This window comes from Oryzias latipes, chromosome 22, assembly GCF_053564925.1.
Source record: "Oryzias latipes strain Hd-rR chromosome 22, Olatipes_Hd-rR_3.1".
In the NCBI taxonomy this organism is placed as follows: domain Eukaryota; kingdom Metazoa; phylum Chordata; class Actinopteri; order Beloniformes; family Adrianichthyidae; genus Oryzias; species Oryzias latipes.
Window position 1 is genome coordinate 18,602,198 of NC_136258.1, and position 19,158 is coordinate 18,621,355.

The following is a 19,158-nucleotide window of genomic DNA, read 5'->3' on the forward strand; positions in this document are numbered from 1 at the left end:
GACAATAACAGTACGCAGTGATTCGTTGAGTTAGACAATAACTACTCAATACAATACCTACTTTTACAATGTAAAAGCGTTTTACACCAAATCCGTAAATCAAATGTTTTAAACGTTGGACGAAAGGCCACATGCTTTTATTAAGGCATCTGATTGATCAGTTTATAACTTGAATAACTTGCAATAAAGAAAAATACTCCCAAAAAAATTGGATTGCTTGAGGATTAAAAAATGTCTTAAAGCAAGAATTATTATACTGACAAATAAATAACTGAGTAACATTCTAACGAATTTCTCTATAGAAATCTGGGATTTTGGCTTCTTGGAGCCAGCAGGTGCGTCCTGTTTGGAACATGCGAGGGGAAAGGTCATTCAGTCCGGTTCTCATATACAGTCAATGGGTTAAATGCACACAGCCATTTGTTCAACACAGATTAGCTTAGGATAAACACACAAAAAAAGAAAACATTTGGGTTTGGACCACAAAGTATAAATAAAAAGCATCCCAGTGTTAGCAACCTGAAATATAGTCTTTTTGCTAAGCGAGTGCATTTCTATCCGTCTCTTCATGCAAACATCTGTGTCCCCACCCCCCAGTGAAAGGCTAAGCAGTGACAGGAAGGTGCACATGAACACACCAGACCAGACTACAGTCGGCCTACCTGCCTTCCCAACACTGCTGTCTGCTGAAGGGGACTTTCTCATCTTAGGAGGGTCTATGCACATACATGTAGTCAACAACACAACAAAGCACAGGGCAATAGACGACAGGAGGAGGAAAAGATCAATGAGTCAGAGGAAAGGCAAGAAAGTGGAGCTTAAAGGGGAAATTTGCTGCACACACAAAGAGGAAACAAAGACAAAAATCTACTCATTTGGTTTAAAATTTCAAAGAAGGGATTGAAGTTTGTTACCTTTGGTGGGGCCCCTGCGAGACCCCAAAGCCTGCTGCTCCTCAGACAGGTTTAATCTGCGCACTACATCGGCCAGAGCAGATTTGAGGAGCTGGATCTCATCCTCCTGCATCTGGACCCTCTGCTCCAGGGATGCGATGCGATCGGTCACCTCCATACTGCTGGTTGCCGATGCGCTGTCATCTGAGAAAACACACGCAGATCACATCCGGCGAGTAAATACGAGTCAGTGTAATGTTGCAATAATCAGAGATGGGGCACTTTTTGCTGTGTTTTCAGTTTGAACCCCCCAATGATTCAGATGTGACTTCTCTTTTATTCATGAGCCCGATTTAAATATTTATCTGGTCCCTCATTAAACTTAACACAATATTGTCATGTCTGCAGCTGATACCCTGATGGAGGCCAAGAGCAAGCCACTGGGGTCCACTTCATCAATGCACACACACACGCACACGCACACACATCTCCTCCATTGACAGTTTGATTTTTCAATTGCTTGATGAAATAATAATGTAAATCACTGTGTTTTCCCAACAGGCTTGTAATAAAAGGTCTGATGAATTATGCATCAGAAAGCAGGTTCTGGTTAATTATTCTGTGTTTAAACAAAAAAAAAACCCTGCACACACTATAATGATCGGTAACATTTTGGAACCAGAAGATCTTTGTTTCAGAAGAAGCTTCCTCAGACAATCTGTGTGACAAGATCATACCGCCAAATTAATAGTTTTTGGTTCCGAAAAAATGCAATTACAGGTTTTCTCATTCAAATGATTCTTTCCTAGCACAGGTTTTCTTCTTCAGGGCATCTAGACTCATAATATTCATCTAGCAGATGGTTTGTTCATTGATTGGATTCGATAGGATTCGACTTGACTTGACCAACTAGATACAACTTGGTTGTGTTATATCCTCATGATGAATGATCAAATAAAATCAATCTTTATTTGTTTAAAACTTTTCGTGGATAATGCTGCATCTTAAAGCGTTTCACAAGAACCAACCTTTGGGTTACTAGTATAAGTGGACCAAGCAGGTGGCATCAGCAACCAGGCAAACAATCCAAAACAGCCTACTTCCAAGTGATGTTGCTGAAGAAATGAATTTATTTTGTCATCTTGAAACCTAGGAGGGCCTCTTGAGGTCATTTTCAAAACGTCCCTATATAGACTATGTCACCCCCTTTAAACTTTCAAACAGCCAATTAACACAGAACACAAGAAAGACAGCATTTTTATTTACAGTTTTAAATGCCAAATGATTATTTTATTTCTTATTGGATCCATTTAGGTAAAATAATTGGATTGTACAATATACCTTGACCAAGTGAATATGATGTCATCAATCGATTGTTTTTTACTTCTTATTCCAATGAAATTATGTCAATTCAGTTGCCATTTTTCATGTTATGGACATCGCCATGTTGTAGCCAGACAACGTCAGTGAGTAGAGATTGATTCGAGTCTGTCTGTGTCATCGTTTCTATGGTAACCATTCTCGCCAATCAGGACTGAGTTTGTTGGAAGGCCACATTCCTACCACTTGAAAGAGGGCTACGGAATTTGTTAATCAAACTTACTTTTATTGAAGCATCTTATTGGCCAGATTATAAATTGAATCACTTTCACTACAGAAATAGTATCATGAAAAAAATGCACGATTAGCAAGAGCACGTTAAAAAAAAAAAAGGTAGTGGAGCAACAATAGTTACTATTGTCTTCTTGGAACCAGCGTGCACTTTCTATTCGTAACATCAGAGGGGAGGGGTTACTTGAAGTTAGTTGAACCTTTCTTGTATCAAATCATGATCCATGTATCAAGATTTGTATCGAATCATTCGAGGGGAAAAGATACACACCCCTATCGTAAACCCATTCCTTGAGAAAATGGATGGATAAAGCTTCCAGGTGTTTCCAGGTGTTGCAACCACAACACAAACAACACTTTTCATCTTCTTGCCTCTCAACCGTCTCTGCCACAGATGCTACAGTTGGTTTAACAATGTCTAGCCTACCTGGTTTGACGGTTTTCCAGCCCTTTGACTTCATACTCATGTATAACGTCCGTCCACTCTTCTGTTATCAGTTCAACATCTGTAAAGGGTCTGTTACTCCTCCTGACACAATGACAGTGGGATCCAATCAGCTCTAGAAGTACAATGACTGGCTGTCACTGCCAGACTCCCTGGTTCTGTGCTAACATCCTCTGTGCTTCCTGGCATGTTCTTACAGCCTCATAGCAGCCGCATTCACAGTCAGGGCAGATTGTTGAGAATAATTTTCGCCTTCTTCTGTTCTTTTTCCTGAAAGAATCTGTGTCTTTGATTCAACATTTTTCATTTCCTGACATACCCCAGAGGCCTAAATACCAACGTTCCCATTTCATGCTTACAAGAGCGAATCGTTTCTGGCTCTCAGCCTTCAGCAATCAACATCAACAACTCCATTTCTGTGATTCCGCCTCAATTTCTGCTTTCATTACCTGCTCACGATGCGGTCAGGTCACAAATTTAAGGCACATCTCAAAAGCTTTTTGCTTGCTGGTCATGCTGTTCCCCTGTTACCTCCACCCTGCTTGTCCATCATGTCCGAACCTAACCTGTCCATGATCTCATGATCATATCCCCACCTCTTCTGTGCTTCAGGATGGGAGCGCTCAGATCAGTGAAGAGAAAAAGACCAAAATATTGAAAGGTGGGTCAAGAATCTGATTGTTTGAAGGAAAAAAAGCTCTGAACTCTCTGAACTTTTAGTTTTTCAGATGAGCATTTCAAACACAGTAGCTGGTGGACCACATGAAAATGCTGCAACATGATGACAAAATGGTAGTAAACCCTAATAACACATTTTCATTTTCTTCCAGTTTAATATATTAAATAAAACTCAATTTTAAGATAAAAGTTCTTAATGAAAAAAATGCTACAGAAACAAAAACCCAATTTTACTTGGAGTGAGTCTTTAAGTTAAAGTTAAGTTGGTTGTTTGAGTTGATTCTATTTTTATTGACCTCTTTTAAGGGGCCCAGGTTGTATGTTTTCTTATGTTTCTAATATTCTTCTTGGTCGCTTGGTCCCTCATAATCTGGCTTCAGCTGTCAGTTAACAAAATCTGATTTATTTTTCAACAACCTGGACAGAAAGAATAAGAAAAAACGTAGAGTAACCACATGGATCAACGGGTGGTCAGGAAAACCCATCAGCAGCAAAGCAAAACATCATGGTACTGAAAGGGCAGCAGGAAGTGGCCTGTCACAACACACCGACGCGCTTTCCTGTTTTGACTCACATCACCGCTGTTTACAAAATCTAGTTTGCGGAGCAGCGTCTCACCAGGTGGTTGTAATTTCTTTACTCCAGTGCACACGGCTTTGGTTCTGTGCAGCCAAATTACCAGTTCAGCTTCTGCATGTTTTTTACCTCCTGGAACAGCAATTTCTGAGCCCACAGAGTCGACTCAATTCTGACGGTTGTTGGCCTCCATAGCAGCAGTCTGGAGATAATCCGAATCAAAGAGTAGAGAGATGTAAGAAGATGGATGGATGGATAGTATTCTATCATATAGTTCAAGAGACTATATTCAAGAATACATTTGGTTTGGGTTTTAAAATAAGAACTAATATTATAGACAGATTTTTTTGTATTCAAATAAATTCTTAAGTTGACTCTGATGTAAATTGAGTAATGGGTTTTTGTGTATTTTAGACACTTTTATCCTTTTTTATGCTATTTCCACACACAAAAAATACATCTAACTGCTTAAAAACATAAAAAATCAGACATTTAGCACAATTGCAATTGTTAGGTCAGAGACTAAAAAAAGGAGTAAAATGACCAAAGCATAGTGCATAGAGTTGCTTTAAGTGCCATTGATTCTTGGTATAGCGCGCACAGAGCAGCAATCAGCCTGTCTGTAGTGTTTTTAGATAATCATCTGTTCAGATTAGGAAGACAGCTGCCTGGTTTACAAGCTATCTCTAATGGCTTCTGGTCCTCTGAGGCTCAGAAGCTAAAAATAGTCAGCTTTTACTGAAAACAGAGGAAGTCCTAACAAACAGCCAAGAAAGAGATTAAAGGAGAGGAGGAAAAAAAGAAACGAGGGAGGAAAAAAGGGTAGTGTTTCATGTCAAAACAGTGAAAACAAATTTAGATAGACCAAACAAAAAAAAGGGTGTTTGTGTGTTTGGGTCACGTGGGGGTCAAAGCGTCTCTGAACATACCTTCCTGGAGCCAGGCGCAGGTCAAACCGGACACCGATCCATCCAATAATCCTCTAACACCTTGTTTAACAAGAACAATAGACGGAGAAACATCCGCAATCTCTTTCACGTTAGCCGACATAGCAATAAAATCTTCTTAATCAGAATCAAAATACTGTATATCTAGAAAAAGAAAATGACTTATTTTGCGTTAGGCTTTACGGAGACGTCAAATGGCTGAGAAAAATAAGCAGCAATGAGTTACAGCTAGCGGAGGTTAGCATTCTCAAAGCATGCCCAATAAGATGAAGGCAAAAAAAAAAGTGAAACAAGGAAAAAGTTCACCCTCAGCATAGTTGTCATGGAAACTAAATCAAACCATCGCAGCAAAAAAGTTGCTACAAATTTGTTTTTCGTTTTAAAGTTGGATTACATTAAATAAGGAATGCTTATGCAGCAAGCCACCTACTGGTTACGTGGGAGATTACACCTGTTGTTGGTTCCCTTTATTTTCAAACAGGATTCATACCGAGAGACATAGAATCATTCTTTGGTGCTAACCACAGCTATTTCCTTATGCTAAATTTAAATATTTAGGACTATTATTTAATAAAGTTTTAGTGTCAGCCGTTGCGTACATTTTGAGCATATTGCACATATTTGAGCATATTGCACGAAAATTGTTCATACGTGAATATACATGGAAAAAGTAAGAAAAGTTGTGGTCTGCGTGTGGAATTTTCACAGACGTATCACGAATGAATCACGTTAAAACCACGGAAGAAGTACGAATAAACAACGCAAAGAACACATAAATCAACAAAGAACATGAACCGTGGGTAATTTTTTCCGCTGTTTATATGGAAGTCATAAGTGATTCGCGTTTCAATTACAAAATTTGAATGTTAAATGTGCGCCGTATTTGCCATATAAAAGTCATACATCTGTGGTAAATGCGTGAAAAGTCAGTTAGACATATGTGGAATGATCGTGGAAAGCCACGAATTTGCATATGCATCTCGCAAAAATCACACACAATTGCAAAAAGTTTACGTAATAATTGCGTATATACATAAAATATGCGTAAACTGCGAAATTCTCAACTGACCCAAAATCCTGAACACCTAAAAACTTAATTCATATAAAGACCCGCCGGCCGAAACCCTTGATGTATACCACGCTTGTATCACGAAAGACGGGAAGTTTATAAACGGAAAATGTACAAATTGAACACAGCGGCTGTGTGACAAAGTCTTAAAATCAGAAATGACCCTTGATAGATACATGGAAGCATTCGTGCTGTAGAAAAGTATTTGACCCAAACGTTTTTTTTATGTGAAGTCTGATGCTCGCTAAATATCTTTGCTTTCCAATCATTTTAAAAATATTTTTTATAATTTCTATAGATTAAGGCACCAAGATACAGTAGGTTTATTCAAAAAGAAAATGTACAAAACAACTTCTGAAAAGACAGTTTAAAGAATTCAAAGGGAAAATCACGAAAAAAAAAAGAAGAAAACATGGCTTGTTGAAGCGGAATACGTTTTGCTTAACTGTGGTGCATAGTATATAGAAACCAATGTTTTAACACCCTGCTTAACCGAACACACACTCCTACACGCTCTGTCGGTAAGGAAGTGTTCCCAGCATGGCGGAGGGATTATGCTGGATATGTGGAGCAGATTGGGCTGAACGCTGGTGATCCTCTAACTCTGGGGGTTTGGTTTCTATTCTCTCTGTGTGGAACCCCTTTCAGAGAGAAACAGCCTTTTCTGTGAAACGTTTGAAAAACCTTCTCAAGTATTTTAGCAGCTTCTCATCTAGTTCTCACACATGGAAAATTCTTAGAGAGAGAATTATCTGCCTGAGTGAGTTTTGGGTAAAAATATCAACCCTTTTCAGAAAAAAACAACAATTTTTTTTCTTTTTTTTCTGTGAGGAATCAGACCAATACACAGATACTCTGTTGAATTTCCAAATGACTTTAAACTGGATTTTATGTAACCCAGAAGACCGTGTTGATCACTTGACCTCTGCGTGGGAACAGCTTGAGACTTTAGGAAATTCAACTGAGACTAACAAATAATAGCCCCTTTTACGTTAGAACAGACTCTTCAGAGAATGCAAACAAATTTTACTCCTTTGATTGGGTTTGTTTATGCTTAAAAACAGACCAATAGGCTAGTAGTTTTAGTATCATATACGGGTCCATAACTGTTTCTTATCACAACACTAAATTTTTCGACACATTTCCCACTTTTTTCTTGCTTCACACTTTTTTAAATCCATCATTTTTTTAAATCCAAATGTAGGGCACTATATTCCCTTTACTCCTCTAAAACAGTCTATCTGGATCCTCACTGTAATGAACCACACCACCTTGTACTTGCAAGTCAAGCAGTGTCTTTTTTTTGTCTTAAATTACTCAACAAACTGTGCTTATTGATGCAAAAAACTGTGAAAATTCCATCCAGCGCACACCTGGGTTTGAGTCCTGCTGCTGATCCAGCAACAGCACAGATTCACAGGAAACAGGATTTTCACAAATCAAACAGAGTGAAGTGCAGCAGAGGAGGGTTTCCTCACTCCAAACACGGGAAAATTCTATAGATCAGCTGTCTGGAGGAAAAATTATGCTGTAAAACATGTTTAAAAAAGGTCTAAATACCATCGTAATTAGTTTCTGCTATTCAATTTGTTGTTATAATCCTTAAATTCTACTTTTACACATGTAGAATAAAAAGGAATTATTTGAGGAAACAAAGACAGAAAGTATATGAGAAGTTACCAAGAACCTTGTTTTAATTTAATGTCAATTTCTCTTTGAATCCATCTGGCACTTTCCCTATAAAACCTTTCAGGTTAAGCAGTTTATATTTAAGGTGGAAGGATGAATATTTTATGTCCAGTGGTGACAAAAAAAAGTCCAAAAGGTAGGTTTCAATTTTCAAAAAGAAATTATGGCAATAAGTTCTAGAATGAATGATAACCTTTAATCCCAGCTACCGTCTTTTGTTTGTATTCATGCCTGCATACATTTTTTACTGATAATGTGATTTCTTCAAACAAAAACATAACTGCATCACTAAAATCAGAACTACTAAACAGTCAATGGAGAAACCGGGCTGTCAGAACACCATGGTGTCTATTGTTTGGATGCTCATTCCTGCACCTGTGCTTGTGATGAATTGATTTTTAATGGAATTTCTAATGCGGGTTCTCCTCTCCTCTGCTCTCTTGCCATCTGTCACAGACAGACGGCGAGCATGTGATGGAAATGCACTCTCTGCCGGCTCCGTGCGCTGGGGCTTCCCCCTCGCCACCTCCATCAACAATTAGAGTGCAGTGGACCTTCCAGGTAAAATTATATGTTAGCATCACAGCTGGGTAGGAGCAGTCTTCTCCTCCTTTTATAGTTAATAGATTTTGCATTTGGAAGCGTGCACGTGGGTGCAGCCGTGCAGAGACGTGCAACAATTTGCGTACAAATAGAGACATTTTTCTGCGTAATGTCAGATAACAGTGATATTTTAAATGTTGATCTGAAACTAAACTTGACGCCTCTTTTTGGAGTTCTGCTGACTCCTGTGATTTATGAAAAGATGCCCCCCCCCACACACACACACAGGTAACATCCCATGCCTCTGCGGAGCACAATCAGGGTTTCAGGAGCTCCTTTTAGATGCAGCATGTGCTCTCTCTTTTTGGGATATTTTTAAGCATCCGTGACGTACCGTCCAAGGTCGTGTGCTGCCTGTCGACTCTCCTGACCTTGTGACGGGACGTGCGCATGAAAAAAAGGGAACACGCACAGATTTTTTTAGCGCAACAAAAGTGCAGAGAAGCTGTCCAGAACATTACAAATCTATTAAAAATCACTGCCAAAAAAGGCAGAATTAGAGTTTATATTTAGCACTAAAACTCACACTCCACTGCTTTCTACGCCTGACTGTTTTAGTAGGTCAAAACAGGAAGTAATCTGAGACGATGAAAGGGGAGGCACAGTTTAGCACAAGGAAAAATGCAAAAATGGATCATTTCTTAATCTATGATCAAATAAATAAACATAATTACATTAACAAAAAGCTAAAATAATGATAGTTTTCTCTGTACATAGGAAAATACAGAAAAGATTGGTTTGTTTTGCTTTTCGGTTAGTAAAAATGGGATAAATAAAAGGATAATCCCACGTACCAATGTCCATTCTCTAACTCAGCACATATTTGAGATATGTAGACAGGTTTTACGAGCATGGAAGATAAGCTGCCAAGGCTGCTCGCTGTTATTCTAAGATCATGTTAAAACCTTCTTGGTATGTTGAAGCAAAAGCATAAATGCATTTTTCGCTACTTGACCAACTGCGTCACCAAAAGATTTATCCTTAACAAAGTTAAGAACTTTAATTCTTACCAAAAAAAATTTTTAAACACTTTTTTAAACATATTTTTCTTTTTCTTTTGTGAAGGTAGATCATTTTTTATTAAAATGAAGGGAGGCTGAGAAGTTTATGAAGAAAGCCCCCTATTGGTTATTTGGGGAATTGACCTGGCCTTACCTATTCCCAACATTCTGACAAATCATCAAATAAGCTTCTACGTGATAAAGCGTGAACATAGAGCTGAGATGGTTACAGAAATGTAATCCGAAATACCATAGCTAACTATGGGCATGATATCCGATTGTAAAAATGTGCCCATGTACCCTTGAAGTGTCAAGAACAGAAGATTTAGGAGGATAACAAATAGTTTTTGAGATGCTTAAAGGACAAACATTCTCCACAAAAACCTTTCACACAACAGCAGGTTTCACATCCAGCCTCATTTTCTAAGTTAGCTCTTCCCTTACCACATTAGCAAAACTAGATTACTGTATTGTTTTGACTGACATCAAACCGATTTTGACAGAGAAGCCTGGAAAATGCTGTTGGAAGCTGAGTTGCTCTTGATTTTCTATGTTCATCTAAAGTTTCAGTCACACGCACTCATGCAGGGGGTGGGCTGATCTGTTGTCCAGGTCCGTGGAGGGTCGTAGAGAGGAACAGCTACATCATAAGGGCAGCACAGGTGTGTCTTACAGTCCCCTTGAGGCCCATATGTCCACCTTAACTCCCTAACGCTGGAGATGTTGCTGGTGTCATCTAAACAGCACACGCTCTTTGAGATCCCATAACTCTTCAATGCTTTACGCAATCAACATGAACCCGCCGATTCTGACGGAGAGAAAATCAGCTTTACATATCGGCCTTGCATGGGTATGAAACAGATCAATAACGTAAAGTGTTGGGTAACGGCACAAAGTTGCTTTTCTCTGTGACAGAATTAGCCGGAATTATTGCATCAACGGCTGAAAAGTTACAGTAGTCGAAAGAATGTTAACACTGGAGCTAAAGTTCTGGTGCTTAAGAGTAAGGGACGACATGAAAATGGAACGTACAATTGTTGTGAGAGTGATATGCGTATTGTGATGTACCGGTATTTGTAAGCATTTGCACACACTTATGATGTACGGTTTGTGTGGTCATATGGTACCCTTTACACAGAACTCTAGTTGGTGCTCGTACTGACCTCTTACTGGTCGCACGCAAATGCCGCACGCACAGGGTATCCATTTAGGACGCCCGCACAAATTAAACTGCGTCTAATTGACTAATTTCTAATAGTCAAACTGCACACAAGGAGCGCACACTTTTCACATGAACAACAACAAGCAGCTCCTTGCACAGTCCACAAGGGATAGAAAAATCCATACTGCGCCCCGCGTATTCCATAAGCATTCTCTATGACCTATTGCCTACAGCATGGCTGTAGAAACTAAATGTGCACGAACATTTTTGCCCAACGGGTTAACCAGGTGGTCTATGACCTTGCTATTTGGTGGGGGTCAACCATTTGCAGGTTAGCTCATTTTTTACTCACATCCAGCCAGAATTTAGTCTTAAGGGCAGTTGGGTCTAAGGCTGAAGCTAAAATAGGAATTGGTGCAACTGCTTCTCATTTCTCATTTTAAGGCCGTGTCACGCAGGCATTATGTACATTTTGCGCATTTTCCACATAGGATATCTTGGTCTATCGGGATTCTTGTTTCTCTTTCGGCTTTTTCCATCAGGGGTTGCCACAGCGAACGAGTCGCATGGTAAACTTGGCAATGTTTTACGCCGGATGCCCTTCCTGACGCAACCCTCTCAAAGCAACCGGGCTTGGGACCGGCACAGAAGTGGAGAAGGGAACAGGGAGCAGCCCGGAGTCGAATCCTGGTTTCACGGACGGAAGGCGCCGCAAACCAGCACGAGCTAAACTGGCTCCCAAATCTTGGTCTATCGGGATACATGCATGATATACGTAATTCCAAAGTGTTTCTTGGGTTTGTCATTCGTCGATGTGTGGAGATGAGACGGGTCTGTATGTGAATTCGGTTTTAGGCTATTCTAAATTTTTTGCTCAGTTGAGTATTACGTAGATTATGTGTATTTTTTGTACTTTGTGTGATTTTTGAAAAATGCATACACAAATCAGTGGCTTTCCACAACCGTTCCATTGATGTCTAACGGCGTTGGACATACAGTCAGGGACATAACTATTTGGACAGAGACACATTTATTTCTAATTTAGTTTCTGTACATTACCACAGTGAATTTTAAATAAAACTCAGATGCCATTGAAGTGCAGACTTTCAGTAATTGGACAAATGAAATAACTGAAAACATAATGGTCATTACTAATATTTGGTTGAAAACCCTTTGTTTGCAATGACAGCCTGAAGTCTTGAACTCATGGACATCACCAGATGCTGGGTTTTCTCCTTCTGAATGCTCTGCCAGGCCTTTACTGCAGCGGTTTTCAGTTGCTGTTTGTTTGTGGGCCTTTCTGTCTCAAGTTTAGTCTTCAACAAATGAAATGCATGCTGAAAGATCAGGTGACTGACTTGGCCATTCAAGAATATTCCACTTCTTTGCTTCAATAAACTCCTGAGTTGTATGTATGTTTTGGGTCATTGTCCATCTGTATTATGAAACGCTGCCCAATCAGTTTGGCTGCATTCACCAGGATCTGCGCAGACAGTATGTCTCTGAACACCTCAGAATTCATTGGGCTGCTTCTGTCCTGTGTCACATCATCAATAAACACTAGTGTCCCAGTGCCGTGGACGTCCAGGTCTTTTTGCGTTGCCGAGTTCACCAGTGCTTTCTTTCTTTCTCAGGATGTACCACACTGTTGATTTTGCCACTCCTAAAACAATTTCTGGCATATTTTTTTTCTGTTTTCTCAGCTTAATGATGGCTCCTTTAACCTGCATGGAGAGCTCCTTTGACCGCATGTTGTCTGTTCACAGCAAAATCTTCAAAATGCAAGCACGAGTCCTCTAATCAACTCCAGGCCTTTTATCTGCTTCACTCATAATGATATAGCAAGGGAATTACCCACACCTGCCCATGCAATAGCATGGAAGTCAATTGTCCAATTACTTACAAGCCCATGAAATAAAGGGATTGTGTTTAAAAAATGCTTTAGTTTTTCACATTTTTATGCAATCTTTTTGTTCAACCCATGGAATAAAAGCTGAAAGTCTGCACTTCAATGGCATCTGAGTTGTTTTATTTAAAATTCACTGTGGTAATGTACAGAAACAAAATTAGAAAGAACGTGTCTCTGTCCAAATATTTATGGTCCTGACTGTATATGGGCGCACATATCACATTTAAATTATGTAATTGACACAGGAATTGTGAGCCAGATTTTGCTTTTACGTGGATTTACATGTTCTTTGCATGGTTTATTTGTACTTCTTCCATTGTTTTAACGGGGTTCATTCCTGATTCATCCGAGAAAATTTCATGAAATCACCACAGTTACTGTATATATATATTCTCACATATGACCAATTTTCACCCGTTTAAATTGTACGTAGTGGCTAAGGGTTTAACACCCATGAAGCTCAATGAGTATAATGTACATTCTAAAGCGTATATCACCTGAAAAATAATGTTTAATTGATAGTAACCTTAATAACCTTTAACCTTTCAATAGTTGTGTCAAATGAATCAAATAGCTTTATTGGTGAATCAAACGAAAAGAAGCATTTTGACCAAATGCTTGACTAAAAGTATGAAAGAAGGGAGACAAAACAGCTGAAAAGTGTGAGAATGGAAGGAAAGAGAGGAGAGGACGCCAGCACGACTTGTGACTAAATAAAACACAGGAGGAAAAAAAACATAGCTCTGAGCTCCACTTGGAGCACAAGATCAAAGCAGGAGAGATTCTGGAGAAGAGATGAGAAAGAGCGAGGAGGATGAATAAAAATGGAAAATAAATAAAAGAAGAGTGGGGGACAAGACTCAAGGAGCATTGATTTTGGGAACTTGAAGAAGATAAAAATGTGTTGTGTGCTCTCACTGACACAGCTATTGGAAATCAATGCCCCCCTTTAAATGAATCAGCAGAAGCAGATAAGTTACCAGATCAGATCAATGATATTTAGATCAGAGATACATGTGAAAACAGGTGAGTAATGGCACAAATTTTCTTAAATCACAAATTTTTCTGTTCTTTATTCAACATTTTGAGTAAATTTTGATCATAATTCAAACACAGGTCGGAGTTTAAAGCATGGATTACTGGAAACAGTTCTAGAAAACAAATAACAAATAAATAAATACTTTTTATAATCAAGGAAACTAGAAGCAAACAAACTCTTATTTTGAAGGATGCTTCAATATCACAAACCTTCTACCAACCCCTAAACCCATGACTACTGTGGTTGTTGTTAGCACAATCAGGAAGCCAATCCTAATCCCTCTGATCCTTGACGATGAATCAGAAGGTGGCGGAGCTTGCAGCCCACCTATCGTATCTTCAACATCACTAATATGATCTTTTTCTCCAGCATTTTTTTTTCATGTGCTCCTGATTCACAACAATTTGAATGAAGAAATACTAAAAAAAAATGCAATTTAAACCTTCATTTTCTTTATACGTCTTCTATCATCAGAAAAATGTCACAATCACATGTTAAAAACATCAAAAACAAGATTTTCATACCCAATTTCAGGAATATACATCTTTTGATTCATGTATGATCTTGTTTATGGCGCCTTTTCATGCTTATAGATGAGGTTGGTATTATTGCAACATGCAGATAACATCATCAATAGCTGGGATGTATTACCCAAGTCCAGATGCTGGGAACGGAACTCAAAACAGATTCATTTCATTAAGATGAGATTTCCTTTAGTGACTTCCTGCTTCAAACGAACGCGGGAGGCCTCACAAGCTGCAGTCAGCGGGTGAATCTGTCTGTCGGAGGGCGGAATGGGGCTAATTTCTGCTTAGAGGGAAATCCTGAGGACAAAACACGCAGCCTGCTCTTGTCTGGACGGCTCAGCTGACCCAATCCCTGAGCATTAGTTTGGCTGGATGCTCCACGGCAGAGAGGAGAGCGGGGTGAAAGCGGGGAGAGAATGACATCAGCAGCGTTAGCTTTTGAGTGGATCTGGACGCCGACAGGCCCAAACGCGAGAGCCAGGGACCCCCGGAAACACGTCCAGATGTAACTTCAGCCGTCTTTGAGTTTGTGTGAGAAAATCAAGAAAATTCCAAACAGCAGCACCAGTGAAAGAATCTCATCTTCATCTCCAAATAAGTCAAAAATTCTCACCTCATTGGAAGATTTTCTTTAAATAAGTAAAATTATTTGCTAATAGAGTAAGAAAATGGTCTTACCAAGAAAGAAAGAAAATTCTAGTCACTAAAACATGTTTTCTCAAATTAAGATAATTAAAAAAATTAGGTCTCTTCTTATTTTCTTATGATTCAGTTTTTCATTTTCGGGACTTTTGTTTTAAGACTGAATTGTGTCTGATCACATTCATGCTGCAACATGGTGAGACATACAAAACAGGAAATGTAATGGTTTCCATTCCATTTTAGACCCTGCTACACCTGTTCTTCAGGTCAATCTGAGCAACAAACCACTGACAGGGGTGGTATTACTTTTTAGCTTGTTAGCCACAGAAGTCAGAGCTTTATTTCCTCAGAAAACCAGATGCATAACTCCTGAAAATAAACAGATTAGATCTCCGTGCCTTTATTTACAAAACAGGCAGTTACGTTTTTATGACTTTCAAGCGTTGTTCCTGTTCTAAATGCCGTGATGCATAAAAATATTGAAGAGGCAAATTGGCCCCCACCAGGGGGAAACCTCCCTATAGATCTTTGATTATCCAGTTTTACAAAAGTCTGAACCATTGACCTTACAACAGAACTGGAGTAACTGACTCCGCCCCCATCACGTATCAATCAGGAAGTACCTGCTGGCTCCAAGAAGTCAAAATCCCTAAGACTTCTATTGAGAAATAAACAGCTGTACTTGTTCTGGTTAGTTTTTAAACATATTAATGCTAATCCTATTTTAAATGTATCTTTTTATTGCAAGTTATTCAAGTTATAAACTTACCAATCAGAGGCCTCATTAAAGGTATGTTCAGTTGAACTTAAGCTGAACATTTGATTGACAGATTTTGTAGCCTGCTTTCAAGTGATAGGGGTGTGGCCTTCCAACAAGCTCACTCCTGATTGGCGAGAGTGGTTGCCATAGAAATTTTGAGTCAGGTCGACTTGGATCAATCACTGCTTATTGCCATATCGCAAAAATGGGGACTGAATTGACTACATTGGGTGTACTGAAATTGAAGGGCTGCATCCTTTAATGGCCGCAGCTTTCCAGGGGACGTTAGCCGGGTCCTTCTTCGAGCGGATAGGCTGGATGTGAACCGCTGTGAATTTGGACGAGCCTTTAGATAATTCTTCCCGTTACATTAGCAAATGTCCTGTTGCCTAGCAACCGTGAGTCCCGAACAGAGAGAAGTAGTGAACCAGGCATGGCTCAAATCTTCCTGGCTTATTTGACCAAACTTTTAATCTTGTGGTTGTAATTATAAAAAGGTGTAATTATTTCCAACTCTGGGTCCCGTTTTACAGTCCGCCATTGTTGTCAGAAGACCTCCAGGTTTGGCCGCAATGCATCTTGGGATATGGACAGCATAAAAGGATACCCCAGACTAATCCTTGAAATCGGTAAAAAGGCTGTGTTTGTTCAATTTGGACAGAACTCGTTGCAGCGCTGTGACTTAAGCAGCCTACAAATGCAGTCCAGGAAGAAGGCAGCCCTAGAATTTGGACCCAGCCGTAGTATTCTGCTGAATGATTGATTGACACATTTTGTAGCCTACTTTCAAGTGATAGGGGTGTGGCCTTCAAACAAGCTCACTCCTGAATGGTGAGAGTGGTTGCCATAGAAATGTTGAGTCAGATTAACTTTGACCAATCACTGCTTATTGCAATTTCGCAAAAAAATAAATTAAAAAAATGGTGACTGAATTGAATTCATTTAGCTGGAACCAGAAGTAAGCCCTTTACCCGCTCAGTCCTGTTCGTATATACTTAACAAAGTTTGTTTAAAAAAATGGTTGAAGTAGCACTTTTCCACTCAAACGATTGAACAATGAAACTTTATTGAAAACCCAAGACTTTGAAAAAATGTCTTACACTTTGACTGATGACCACTTCTGTCCTAAATTAATCAGAGCAGCACAGAAATGAACATGAGAGTAAACTGATGTGTCATGCTGCCCCCCCCCACTCTGAGTCAGTCTCCCCCATTACAATAAAAGCCTGGAGGATTTTATACCACTAAACATCAGGCTGTCCTGCTGTGTCACGGCAGATAAAAGCTCATTTCATTCCAATCAGTCTCGAGCACAGAGATTAATTTTTACTGGATCTAGTCATCCTCTTTGTTTACTAGTCCTCCTGACTGATCCAAGACTTCCTGATCACTTTGATCTTGATCTCTGAGCAAACCAGCCTTCTCTCGTGCTGTAAATCTACTTTTTCGTGCCTTAAATTAAGGATCAGAACTCCGAGCTGCTGAAAAATGTCTGCTGATCAAACAGAAAGTGGTTTGGAGGTTTTACCGTTGCAGAACTGCAGCAGCGATGAAGTGTCATACAGGCTGCTGTAGCTGGAAAAGCCGTCCTCCATTCTCCTCTCTTCTCCGTCACTTCTTCAGCCTTCACTCCAAGGTGCTCCCTCCATTCACCTCGCGCGGCTCAGACTCCCTGGCTGAGTCACCATGGTAACCCATTAAACTCCGACTGTGTCGCGTGAACTCCGGCTGCTCTTGTTTTTAACCTCTCCGAACAAACATACGAAAGAAACTAAAAAAAAAAAAAAAAAAAAGTGAGCTCCGATTCATGAATGGAGGGGGGATGATAGGTGCGCCTCCTTCGACTCCTCTTTCCCTCCTGTCGTTCTGAACAAAAAAGCTGTTAAATCTCGCTGATCTACAGCCTGAAGAAAAAACAAACACAACAGCTTTAAAAGCGCTTGAGCTGACAGCGCGCGCGCGCGGGCGGACGGGCGTGTGTGTGTTTGGAGAGGCTGCGGGACAGCCCAGCTTCGTTTCTGTCACTGGACGAGTCGGCGCGTGAGAGGGGGCGGGGCCTGCAGGGAGGCCCGCCTCCTCCACTGGGCTGAAAGGATGGGAGGGGCTTACGGGGATAAAATGAGGGGTGTCAAAAATCTCTTAGGCATCGCTTCAAAATGTTATATTTTTCCAAATAAAACATTCTTTCAAATCATTACTTGAGTAACATAAAAAAATAAAATAAAAACTAATGAAAATCAATATAAAGTTACTCAGATTAGATCACATTTTTTTTTATAAAACTTTAATAAAAATGCAAATTCAGATATTTGTCACCACAGAGTATTAGCACCACCATCAATGAAACATACAAACAAATATGACGATGCATAATTATGAAAGAAAAATCAATAATTTGTAAGACTAAAATTTTAAAAATCAACGGAAAAAGTAAAACATTTTAAAATTGTAAAATTAAAAAGTCCAAGTTTCACTATAACAAAATTGTAAAATGAGGAAAAAGTAAGAACTTTACTAACAATAAAGTTAAAATTATGAGGAAAAAGTCATAATTTTATAACAAAAACGTTTTACAAGAATAAAGTCTTAGATTAAAAAAAAAGGAACATTTTTATTTTATAAAATCAAATCAGGAGAAAAAAGTTACAATTTTATTAAAAACAAATATGCAAAATTCAGAATCAAGTCAAAATGTAACCTTTTTTCTTGTTTATTTTCTCTTATGGTAAAATTACTTTTTTCCCCTTAATTTAAGATTTGACATAAGGTCACTCTTATTTTGAAGGTGCAGTAATGACACTTTTATTTTTTTTATTTGCTTTTGTCTTTGAGATTTTAAAATGCTGCAAGCATGTTGGCAGTATAGTCAAAGCTGAATTATACTGGTAATCGATTTCCCCATCGTGGGATAAATGAAGTTCCATACATTCATTCATTCATTCATTCATAAAACTTGTTTGACATAATAAATCTTTATAAAAAAAAATCCAAAGAACTACAACATTAAAGTTGACCATTCACATTTAAAGGTAAACATGTATAGAGAAACACATTCAATTTTTTTTTTTTTTTTTTACAAACTATTGATGATCGACAGGTAAAGTAAAAAGCATATCTGTCAAAAATGACAATGAAACAAAATAAATTAGAATAAAAACATCCACTGCAGTTCCCTGTTCTAATACTACAGATTCTGTAAATGTTTGCCATAGCTATCCATTTAGCAAAGCATGGTGGAAGCTCTATCACGGTATGGGTTTGTCTTCTGTGGTATTAAATGCTACAAAAAAATTGACAATTTCCTTATAAATTCTTTTTAACATTCAATGTTTTAATCTTTACAAAACAACCAGGTGATTGAAAGAAATTGCCCCACAGATTCGGTCATGAGGTCGAGCACGTGTCCTACTCAGGCTGATATTTTTCTGTATTTCACTGCGGGCTCATCCATGCGGGTTATAAAACGATGTGAGGACACACTTCAACAAGCTTATGCCACATTTCTCCTAAAGCTGCAACCAACCCTTGGTGCCAGGCACTGCCGTGGGATCTCTGCTGTGCATGAACGCCATTATTACTCCGTCTGCTGGCTTTATCTGCCCCGCTG

At 39.1% G+C, this 19,158-nt stretch overlaps 1 protein-coding gene across 20 annotated transcripts in view; it reads right to left on the minus strand.

The window, feature by feature from the left end:
- The window catches only part of eml1 (EMAP like 1), a 44,855-nt gene that overhangs the window by 14,906 nt on the left and 10,791 nt on the right, over positions 1–19,158 (minus strand). For 3 of the 20 annotated variants that reach the window (XM_078940320.1, XM_078940318.1, XM_020713598.3), the window contains exons 2-3: positions 915–1,097; positions 663–716 (exon numbers count right to left, since the gene is read on the minus strand). In XM_078940320.1, the coding sequence (XP_078796446.1) occupies positions 663–716; positions 915–1,097 (237 nt within the window). Of the gene's footprint in view, positions 1–662; positions 717–914; positions 1,098–2,931; positions 3,068–5,132; positions 5,442–17,079; positions 17,594–19,158 lie in introns of those variants that run through there. The other 17 variants (XM_078940317.1, XM_078940316.1, XM_078940314.1 and 14 more) reach the window with 11 other exon arrangements.